General features: G+C 44.1%; 1 protein-coding gene across 3 annotated transcripts in view; it reads right to left on the bottom strand.

Moving 5' to 3' along the window:
- RANBP9 (RAN binding protein 9) overlaps window positions 1–10,310 on the bottom strand; it is a 40,890-nt gene extending 30,580 nt beyond the window's left edge. The window contains exons 1-2 of one of the 3 annotated variants that reach the window (XM_055705434.1): window positions 9,377–10,310; window positions 781–892 (exon numbers count right to left, since the gene is read on the bottom strand). In XM_055705434.1, coding sequence (XP_055561409.1) covers window positions 781–892; window positions 9,377–9,821 — 557 coding nt within the window. In that variant the 5' untranslated portion in view covers window positions 9,822–10,310. The remainder of the gene's footprint in view (window positions 1–780; window positions 893–9,376) is intronic. The other 2 variants (XM_055705432.1, XM_055705431.1) reach the window with 2 other exon arrangements.
- Between the last annotated feature and the right edge of the window lie 1,815 nt (window positions 10,311–12,125).

Raw genomic sequence — 12,125 nt, 5'->3', positions numbered from 1 at the left:
GCTTATGTAGTCCTACATAGGCAACATAATATCTCGGGTTTAAAACACAGCCTCTGCCAAAAGCAGTGATAGATGAAGAGGAATTAAAGTGGCCTAGCACAGATTTCATTAGCACTTCAGGACATTCCCAGGTGAGATTCTATCTGCCTCAGTAGACTTAAAAGCATGGTATCACCTGCGCTTCAACAGATTCATAACTCAGATGGATTCTGGGAAGCAGCAGCTGCACTCACTCATCAACTCTTGTTCTTTCCATAGGGTGACGGATTCCCAGGCACCTATTCAGAACATTCCCCCTCATTCCTATTACTGTTCAACAAATAGCCTTAAGAACAACTTTCCATTTTAAAATTGATCTGACCTCCAGGAAAAGACTGCACTGAGGAGGTAAGTTGGACTGCTGCATACCCTAAAAACTTCCTAAAAAACCCATGAAAGTCTGTAAAGCCATACAGTCAAAAACCATCACCTTTAGATGTAAGAACAGGGTCAAAGTATTATCATCCAAACCCTAATTTCTCTGTCAAGAGAAAATGAGAAGATGCTGTTACAGTATTTACTGTGTAGACTGATTTGTGGGCAATAAATACCACAATCAACTCCTTTAAAACAAGCAAATATCAGAGTGCAACTTCTCGTGAATAAGGATTCAGCTCTACAAAACGTGGAAAAAGATGGAAATAAGTTTGATACCAAAAAGATCTGTTGACTGAAAGATAATGTGAGATAGTATTTCAAGTAATAATTAATTAATTAATTAATAATGCACTCAATGCTTACCCATCTCTTCCCTTACTGACAATTTTAACTTCGAAATAGTATATGCCACAGGCTGCAGGTATAGGATGTGTAGCTCGAACAGAAGCAGCATCTTTTGGAGTTTTTCCATGACCTGAAAAACAATTGCATTCAAAACACAACAAAAATGTATTTTAGATAATTGCAGAAGATGACTCAAAAGTATACATACTGACTATTCAAAACAGAAGGCTTATGTAATGAGCAAACAATATACAATGTTCTAATCAGTCTCATTTTTATGCAAGAATATTTCCCCCAACACTAAGTTTTCATTGTAGGCACCTGCATTGCCACTGAGCATGCTATGAGAAGTTCTGGATATACTGTTCTAAAAGGTTCTACAATTATTTGAAGGGAAACTAGAAAAAAGTTTCATCACAGTAACAAAATTGATAAAAGTCCACCTGGGTTTGAAAGAACTGTATGATTTCTCAAATGCACAGGGCTTATTCATTTGTACAGACTGAAACATGATATAACAGAGTTTTTTCTACTGCTTAGCACTCTGAATTGTCAAGTTATTTACGATACTTCAATTCTAATGTCCTTCAGAGTAAACATCCGTCATTATATAGAAAATACAACTCATAATTCATTTCCACGTGCTGAATGTTATTTCAGGACAGCATTAGTGGTACAGCCTGTAACTGAGCTAATGCAGCTCCTACTCCTTTTTCTTGTAAGGCTCACTATGTATCAGCTCTGCCATCAGAATGCCCAATGCCAGCTCTGTTAAGCTGTCTAGGGACATTCAACCTAAACCCAAGAGCCACTTCCATTCCACTATGACTAACTCTCCTGCATGTGTCACCCTCTGCACAGCCCTTTGTTCCAAAGGCAACCTGGAAGCAGGCTTTTGGCCAGATGACTTGTTTTGGCAACAGCCTGTTCAAGCAAGCTCAGCCTCTCCCAGGCACACCAAAAATCCCTCAACTGTTGTGTGAAAGTTACACATGGGGTCACAGGACAGAGTTTAAAAAATAAAATAAAAAATAAAAAAAAAGAGAGCAAGGTGGAAAGTATATTGGATCCTGGCAAGCGGTATTTCAACAAGATGGCAACCAGGAACAGATTGTCATTGTCATAAGAATAATTCACATAGATCCAATGCCCACCTTCTGTGTGGATCTGAGGCATGAATAAAAGAGATGACTGTTTTGAGTGTGCTGTGCGAATCACTTGGGCTGCAGCACTCCAGCTGTCACCTCCAGTCCAGACAGGGAGGCCTACTGCACCTGCATAGCAATTGATCTGCATATGCCAAAAAACCAGCCAAACAAAAAATGCAACCAAAAAGCCCTCACTCCTTCCAGCAGCATTAGCACTGGAATTATTGCTCAGGCACAGATTAATCACATCTCGTGTGCAGCAGGTCGGGGTCACACAGCAAGGAAGAATGCAGTTAAATGACAGCGCTGCCAGCCAGCAGGATCACGGAAAGCTGACCTACACTACTTGAACCTCTAACCACAGAGCCCTCTAGTGTAAACGGTGACAGAACAGTGAACGCTTACCTGCCTGTAAAGCTAGCACCAACCATCTCTTACCAAATGGCAACTACTCAGCCAAGAAGAGCTCTCCATTTCATCGCAGTCACACTTGCATTCAAACCTTGCTAGCACAGCACGAATTCTTCACTCACTGAGAAGAGGTTTAACCTACAAAGTTTTTCTGATGCAACTAGTTCACCTCAGTGTGTTACTAACTTCAGGCAACTAGCCCATCATCTTACTTTCCTGGGTGCAGACGCATTGCTCACTTCATTATGTCATTACTAAACACATTTTATACAAAGATCCTTTTATCACCTCATAGGTTTTACAATATTATTACCTACCTTCTGCATGTTGTTTTCAAAAGTCTCACATGAGGAAAAACCAGTAATTTACTCCTCCATACACCAGCCAGCACACATGTTTTATTGTTCACCACTTTTAAATTATGTCTGAGGTACAGTATTCCTTTTCAACCTGCTCAAGTTAGCAAACAGCCGGCCCCTGCAGCCCCAGAGGGCACAATCAGCTTTGTCTCTGAAAAAGGCTTGTGATATGAACCCTAAAAGAGCTAACACCTCACATCTGTACAACTGAGCCCTCGATTGCTATTTATTTTTGGGCTGTGTCAATGAAGCGAATAACCAAGTACATAACCTTAGAGCTTCCATAGGTTTTCTTGGTTTTCAAGTGCTGGTAGCTCACCATTAAGCTACTATAAATCAGATTATCATTCCTAAGCGTGCAGAAATCCTTCAGCTAAAAGGCACCCAAAACTTCATGGGCAGAACATTAAACTCTTGAGAGATCTCTTAAATGCAGATAGTTCTGATTAAATGATGCATTTGTTGGGGGAGGAGGGGAAGGAAAGACACTGTTTTTAAATGTCCTTAGGTTTTCACTTTAAAATAGACTGCGAAGAAGTTCCCTTGGTTACTCTATGCACTTGACAATCTGTGTAGTTTCAGTCTGAGTCAGGCGCCTTATTTGGGCAAGTCTTCCACAGAGACGACTAAAGTAGTAGGAACTAGCCAAATATTATTGAAAATGTACATCTATTACCCAGCAGACTTTGTTTTGTGAAATCACAATCTAAAGTGTTTGGAAATAATACCAATACAAGGTATTCTTAGCATCTCTTTCTGAAACCAGTCCCCTTCTCCCACCCTCTCCCCAATCCAGGCAGCTATTTGCAAGGACATACCACAAGCCAGATTGATTAGCTGACTGGGTTTAAGAAACCTACCAGATTTTTTAAAGCAGCAGATCAGTTCCCTGCTCCGGTTCACAACACAGCCACACACAGCTGTCACACTGCAAATAAGAGGTCGACACAGGGGCAGAAGTAACAGGATACCTTACCAGTATTGCCAAACACTTCATGTGGTGAAGCAACACGCTTTGGGAAGTCAGTGCCCAAAACTACTTTCATCCCATTAAAACAGAAGACACCCTAAATTTAGAACTGCTGTCCTTTTAATATAATCTCCTGTGAATCCCATTTTACTACTGGAGTATGCTGCTTTCATTCGTAGTTAAGATACAGTTATTATTTCTAACAGCAAATTCAACAGCACCAAGCAGTTAACCACTTTCAAATATTCCAAATACCTGTACACTGTCTCAACATGCTAGTTGAGACTTTCAGTACTACCAAGCTACAGCTGATTACCTGAGGAGTCAAGAAACACTAGTTATCCGACAGCATTAAAACAATAAAGAAGGTCTTTACAGAACAGGTAGCTGAACTGCAAATTTCTTATCAAAGGCTTTTACCGATGCTAAAGTGGATGCTGGGCAAGCCTCTAGAACAGAAGTTAACTGAGAAACTACCTTTAGCTTAAAATGGCTGGAAACTGAGAGGGGATGCACCATGTATGCCCAGCATGGTTTTAGATTTTTCTGTAGGCTCTCACTTATGGCCACTGTCACTGATGGGACACTAACCTGAGTGGCCTATTACCTTAGCATTATATACTGCTGCCACATTCTTTGGTAACCTGAGTCCCCACTTCCTTGCTTGTGAATAAAAAGGCACTTTTGACACCCAGCTCTGAACTTCTGCATCGAAGGTTCTAAACGCCCTAAGCAGATCACACAAACACTGCCCTACATTCCCCAAAACAGACCTCTTTCATAGCAACAAGCTATAGTTAAAGTATTTAAACCAATACTTTTAAAGTATGTACTATTTAACACAAAAAATTCAATCATTTTCAGCATTAAAAAAAGAATTCTGCAAACAGATATATTGGGGCAGAGAAGGGAAAACAGGTGTACAAGTCTTCAACTTCACACTGTAAATCAGATCATAGGTCAGTTCAATTAGCAGAATTGGTTTTGACTTGGCTTTCATTGAAAGTGTTTAACCATGAGCTGACCATGCTTAAGGAGTAAAGCTTTATTTTTTTTTTAAGCAGTAATTCACACTGATTGCTTTTACTAAAAGTAGTATGATCAGCCCCTTAGCAAAAATAAACTGAAATGAACCAAAATTTGAATTCCACCTACTTGAAAAAAGCCAATTCAGGTAAAACCGTTTTTGGAGAGGCCATTTTAGCCTCCAAAAATATAATCTTTGAACATAAATGTGTGTAATGCATATGCACGGCATAGTCCAAAAGAAGTCTACGGAAGTGTCTACCTAGACAAAAGTAAAAGTGTTTATACAGTTCAAATCCTTAAATGAAGTTTACATAAGCTGAACTGCGGTTATTTCCAACAGGTGGTTCAAGGACTTGCTCACAGTGCCAAAAATAAAATAATCAAGGCCTAATCTTCTGTTGAATTCATTAGGAAAGTTTCACTGAGACAAGAAAAAAAAGAAGGCGTGCAAAAATTACTAGTTTTACTTCAACTTCTTCCCCAGTTTGAAGCAACAAGACATCTCAGAGCTACAAAGTGTCCAAAACAGGCATACTGTACTGTACTGAATGTATTTCAAGTATTTTCTGCCAAAAAAACTGACACCATCCTTCTATCACTGAATGACAACACAGAACTATTACTATAGAATTCTCTTCTGTTTGTTATAGAAATCGGAATGCATAGTTTGCACCAGATGGCTTTTGGTTGTTTTGGGTTTTTTTTAGTTTGGCACTAGACACAGTTCAAAGGCAACTGCATTGTAAATAAGTGTCTGGCTAAGATTTCCTGGCCTGCAATACATCAGAGAAAGTTCACGCAATGGCAGCTTACTCAAAATTGCATAACTTTCCTCAGCTTTCTTTGGGCAATTGTCACAAGACTAACTTATGTGAAATTTCTATAGAACTTTCCATGATTTTAACACTGACCATTTAGTCTGTTCACCTAATTCTGTATATAGTTCCCTTCATGCATTGAGGCGGTATTTTTATTTCCTTATACTACATAACAGATTATTATCTGATGGAAACTGAACTTGTCTGTCTAGTGGAACATTCATATTACATACGGCATTTATGAAATCCCTGTTTTTCAACAGGATCCATGTGTTAATTCTGAGTATTTTAGAAACATGGGAATATTTTTAAAATCCTACCTTAACAGCGACATATTTTGTGCAACTGCTTTACATGTCACACACTTGCGCAAACCTTTATGCTTTCTTTACCACTTACCTACATCTCAGAGCTGTTAACATTACAATTAAGTGAAATGACAGATTTTTTCTGATATCATTTTTCATGTCTCCCTTACATATGTATACCATGAACAACAGTCACTAGGACAGTGTTTGCTTTCTATCAGCTTGCACAGCTAACTGACAGCAAGACAGAAATGTAGGTCTGTCCATCTGAAAAACAGAAATACCCTCGGGTATAGGCTTTTAATATATTACAGTGTCACTAGTGCCAACATATATGTATTCCATATCCAGATTTTGACAAAGAATCCTAATCAAGAGTCAGAATGTGTAAAAGTGCAACAGAATAGGTCACTGGGGAAAGAAATTAGCCTTGCTGCTAACAACACAGCAATCAATGCATCTTGCCTTCAACCACCTCCCACGTCTGCTTTCCTCTTGTAAGTAATGCTATGATTCTGAGAGATAACACAAAAGAGCTCTGACCCTTGGGTTCTGTTGACCCCAACTATATTTAAAGAGCTGTTATCCTGATGCTGGACTGTACTCCTTTCTTTAAACCTCCACCACTTACTCAGTGACTGGTTTTGTGGCAGTTTTGATTTTTTTAAGCACTCTCTAGGATGCTTGCAAAAAGCTTAAAAGTCCAGAAACACAGTACACCAGGCACCACAGCTGCAATGGGTAGAAAGAGACCTCTACTGCAGCTTGTGTTGCCATGCAAGTTGTCCACTGGCATGCAAGAAAATGAAAGGAATCTTCAAAATTACAGAGAGAACACCATCATGTCTCTCACAGACCAATGAAACAAAAATAGCACTGCTCACAATGCATCAGCACCTTAAAATTATGAAGCTAGTTATATGAAAAAATTACTTTGAAAGCTTTTGCTCCAGTTGTTTCCCCACACATTTTTTGCAGAGACATGAATCCACAACACCTCCAGGGTGGAAGGAAAGCTCTGATGTTAAACCTTCCACCTCCTATCAGTCACAGACAAGGAGGAAATTACTCCAGAAACACAGCTCTAGAGCCAGAAATCTACAGAGGCAGCAGAGAAAGCATAAGTGTACAAGGTACCTATACTACAGTAATAGGAAACAGTAAGACTTGCTTTTCATTACTGGCTTCTTTGGACAGGCCTGTCTTGTCTCCCTTCCCTGAGTATTTTGGTCAAGAATACAACAGATCTTTATCCACACTCAATGTGAGATTCAAATTTCCTTTCAACAAAAACATCTACCATGACTACTGAGATAACTTCAGAACCGCTGTAAATGCCAATATTCCACAAGATATTTTGAATGCTTTCTTTTGAGACCTTTATTTGCAACTGATTTGCAGAAACATTTCACAGTGCTAAGCACATTCTTACTTGCTATCTTCCCTTAGTATCCTCATTGAGCCGCCTCATTTTCTTCCCTTTTATTGTATTCTCAGGGCTGAAGGATCCAGGAAGGAGAAAAGGCAGATGTTTTAGACTGTTTCCCCCCACACACTTCTCAAGGTAGGAATGCCCTGACACCGTTCATTGCTTAGTCCAGTTAGCAACTCCAGGTGCCAGCTGGTAACATAGGCATGGGGCTGCCCTAGCAGCCACCTTCATTAAATTACCAGGAAGAGAAGATGGGCCACTTAAGAAACCATTCACTCCCACTTGCAGTAAGAAGAAAGAAAAGTGTAGGCATGTTATATGGGCACCTCTCATTTCCAGTCCTCTGGGCTAATCTAGGAATTCTTCAACTTTAATCACTTACTATTATTTCAGAGCTAAAGGTATTTTATTATTATAACTTACTAAGCGTGCTTTATGACTTCTAGCAGAGTATCCACAGTATCTCCTATGCTACCTGTGCTTCAGAAACATGCTGAGCCTCTTGTGGTTTCTTTGAGGTAATGGATTTTTTTTAATGCTAAGGCAAAGGAGAAAAGTGAGGAAAAACAGGGATAGCCCAAAGAAAGTTTGAAAATGTACTTTTACAGTTAGACTGACAGACCAGAGAAGTTCCACCTCTAAATTCCAGTTCATGAGCAAAGAGTTGGTCAAAGCAAAACAAACCAGCAGAACTTGATGGCCATAAAGCTATGATCATCTTATAAAAAAACCAAAAAAATCCCAACCCGCTGCCACTAAACACCAGAAAATACAAAATGCTTCTAAAAATACAAGGTCATAAAACACTGCACAAAAGTCAGGAAATTCAGAGTTGAGTATTAAATTACATGTCCTTAAATCACTCAGTGCCTCCCAGAAACCTGCTCTGTAGTCATCAACCTCCTTTATTATCTTTGTATGGTGCATTAAATTTAGCATTTTTGACAGAGTATTTTGTATGTAATAATAAAGCCTCTCTACTGAAAAAAAAAAAGTCTCAGAGTACATTTAATCCTTTCATGGCAGCCAAATCCTGCCATGTGTTTGTGTTGCCGTTTTCCTCCTCCGATTAAACAGTAACATGTTCATCGAGATTTCACTTGAATTTCTCCACTGTAAATTCTGAGAAAGGGTAATTGCAAGGTTGTTTTTTTCCTCTCCCATTACATTCATTTGACTACAGACTTTTGTCAGATCCAGTTCTTCACAGCCAACTCAGAAGTGGTTTTGAATCCACATTTCTACTTTAGGACTTGGGCCTAGAACACCAGATGTGTCTGTGTTTTTTCAGGTCAGAGTGTACGCTTATGTTTCCAGGTTTTATGACATTTCATAACAATCACCACAAGTTTTTCTTCTCTCGCCTCTTGCTGATTTATACAAAAGCACAGTCTGATTTTTACCATTTAAGATCGGTAACTTTAGGCAGAAAGTTATAAAGTCACCTTTATTAATGTAAGTCTTGTTGTCATTCCTTCCCTCAAATCACTCCATAGGCTGTACAACAGTTTAATACCAATGACTTTAATTCTATTTTTCACAGTTTAAAAATAAACCCTGTTTTTCTCTGAGCTTTCCCCTCCCGTCATTTCCGTGTTTAATAGCTTAACGCTTGCTGCTCTTAACTCCATTTAACCCTTGCTCTCCTAGACAGAAGGAAAAAAAAAAAAAAAAAGCCACTTCTTTTCTCCCGCATTACCATAAACAGGACACGTCATGTCGATTCTCCTTTATTCTCCTGCCTCAGACCCAAATCTCGTGGCGATACCTGAATCCAGAGGGAAGTCTCCGAGTTTACATAATGCCCACTCCAGAAGCATAAGGAGGCGGGGGCGGCCCCTTGCCCCCCACCGCCCCCCCGCTCCCCACACCGCGACAGAAACGGGGGGAGGGGAAAGGACAGAAAATAAAGCTGAAATAAGGAAAAACAAGCCCCTTCTCTCCACGCTGCGGGCGATTTAGGCGATCAGAAAGCAGAGAAGGAGAAGAAAGCGGGAGAGGAGCGTGTGTTATTTCCTGTTATTGTTACTCCTGTGCCCACTGCCCGACGGAGGGGTCGGGCCGCTGCCCCCGGCCCGGGGAGGGTCCCCGCACCCCGCCGGGGCACCGGGGGTCGCGGCGGCCCGGGCCGGCCCTCACCTTTGTAGTGCACCCGCAGGTTGTTCTGGGAGAGGCCGATGTAACTGAATTTGTCCTTCGGGCTCCAGGAACGGGGCAACGGCGTCTCCTGCTCGTCCACGGCCGGGTAGAGCCTCTTCAGCCGCCGCTTCAGCTCCTTCTCCTGCTCGTTCAGGGCCGGGTCGCCGTGCGGGAACGACGCCGGGGCGCCGGTGCCGCTCCCCACCGACAGGCCCAGCGCCGCGCCGGTACCGCCGCCCCCCGTCGCTGCGGGCCCGCTGCCGCCGGCGGCGGGTGGCGGCGGCGCAGCGGTGGCCGGCGGCGGCGGCGGCGGGTGGAGCAGGAGCGCGGCGGCCGGTGCGGGGCCGGGGTTGGCGGCCCCAGCGGAGGGGATCCCCGGCGCCGGCGGGGGAGCGGCGGCCGCCAAGGGGAGCTGCGGCGGCGGCGGCTGTTGTTGCCCGGACATCCCGGCTCCGGCCTCCTCCTCCTCCGCCGCCACCTCCCGCGGTCACGACTGTCACCGGACGGGCCCGGGGCGGAGCGACGGGCAGGCCCGGGCGCTGCGGAGCGAGGTGTCCGCCGGCGGGTCACCCCCAACCGGAGCTGTCTCGGAGGGGGGCGGGGTGCCGGGGGGGCGATGACGACAGCGGTGGCGGCCCGTAGAGCGGCCCGATGGGAGCGGGGGAAGCCGCGGAGCCGGGCCGGGCTGAGCTGAGGGAGCCGCGGGGCGGAGGGAGCGAGTGAGGCGGGGAGAGCAGCGGCGCCGCGCGCCTGGCGGAAGCGAGGCGGCCGGAGAGCGCGCGCCAGGCGCCGCGGCAGAGCTGGGCTCCCCCCCTCCCCTACACGCTCCCGGTCCCGCGCGCGCGCGCTCTCTGCCCAGCCCCGGCGCGAGGCGCCGCCGTGCGTCGCCCCGTCAGCTGAGCCCGGGGCCCGGCCCGGCCCCGCCTGCCCTTCCTCCTCCTCCTCCTCCTCCTCCTCTGCCTGCCCTTCCTCCTCCTCTTCCTTCTCCTCCTCCTCCTCCTCCAGCGCTGGCGGGGGGGGAGAAAGGGGCGGGGTCTCCACCCCTCAGCGGGTGCGAGGCCGGGCGCGTTGGGCGGGCGGGCGGCGCGCGCCGGGGCGCGAGGCGGTTGCGCTGAGGTGAAGGGGCGGGAACGGCGGGGACAGAAAATAGATGGCGACCGGCCCGGTCTGGCGCTCGGAGCTGTCTGGGAGGCTGGCTCCTGTCAGGCCCGGCTCGCCTCGGCGGCCCGCCCCCGCTAGGGCACGATGGCGAGGGGAAGGGCCGCCGGGAGCCGGGCGGGGTGGCCCGCGGGAGAGGGGAAAGCTTGGGAGTGTCTCCGCTGGCGAGGACGGGGGGAGCAGAACTGTGTTCGGGGTCTTTTTTCCTCCTTTGGTTTGTGCTTTAGGGGAGTATTTTTGCCTGCACTTAATGTCATTGATTAATCATAAATAAACTGCCTGTGCTGGTGCTTTTGCATGGCGGCAATGAAAGAGATGCATCTACAGACAGGCAAGCAGTGACTTTGAAAACATCAGGAGAGGAAGGGAATTTCACGGACAGGTCTGGGACCTGAAACATTGGGCACTTCGCAAACCATGGCCAGCTGCGTGTTGGAGAACAGGTACAGAAGCAGGAAATAGAGCAGGTTCATAATGCTTCACCTCTGTGAAATGGCTGGTGAGGTAATGCAGGTGTGACACTCACAAAAGCTTTTAACAAGCTAAACGTTTCTCACCTATAGTCACCAAAATATCCTGCCGCACGAGACTGATCTGTGATGTTTAGTAGCATCTATGGCTGGACAAAATGCAATTATCTAAAAATACCCTGTCAAAAGGAACTGCAAACTATACAGGAGTAGAAATACCTAGGATGGATGTCAAAACACATGTTGAATCATGCCCAAGGGTCAATTACCCTGGCGTTGGTAGGCTATCTCACATTAGATCTAATTTTGCTTCCTAATACCTAGAGGTTGTTGTAAAATATGAAGCTTAGTAGTTTAGAGTTAATATGAACATAAACTTCGGCAGATGTGTTTATGTTCAAAACTGTAGAGGTGTCTTAACTTTTTTCGAATGTCAACAAAATTTCTGCCATAGCTGCTTCCTGAATCTATGGCTCACTCATCATTCCTGCAAAAATATTTCATGTCATCCATTTTGAGATTGCCACAATCAAGTTCCTATTTCTTCTACAGTAAAATGGGAGAGCAGGTGTTTCCATGCTTAATTTTTGATGTTATTCACTACTCTGATTGCTTTTATCCCATCATTTACAACCTTCCTAGGATAAATAATCCAAATTATCAAAACGTTTTTTTATAAAAGCCTTTCCCCCCAAACATGGCCCCAGACAGACTCATCCACATAACTTTTTCTGAGGTAGGATATACTGTAGACTATGCCAGGGGAGAAAATAAATTCCTTTATGTAGAGGTATTATAATACTTGCTGTTAACCAATATGTTACTTATTCCTTCTGTGTTCTATTAGCTTATTTGTTTTCTGACTTTGTGAGGATTAGAGATAGCACATAGATATTTACGTAAATGCCCAGTTTCTGCTTTTCAATTGATGTAAATGTATTGGAACTTGTCAGATTTAGAAGCAGTACTCGTGTTCCCCTCTAACATGCATTATTTTGCGTTTTCAATATTGAACTTAATATTCACCATTACATAATCCATTCTATTTTGTTACGACTTCCTCATCGTCACAGTCCCCTCTTGTCTTGCTTAACTGAAATAATTATGACAGCTGCAAATTT

This window comes from Falco cherrug, chromosome 3 (assembly GCF_023634085.1).
Source record: "Falco cherrug isolate bFalChe1 chromosome 3, bFalChe1.pri, whole genome shotgun sequence".
NCBI lineage: Eukaryota > Metazoa > Chordata > Aves > Falconiformes > Falconidae > Falco > Falco cherrug.
The sequence above is the reverse complement of the archived record's forward strand: the minus strand, read 5'-3'. Positions and strand labels throughout refer to the sequence as shown.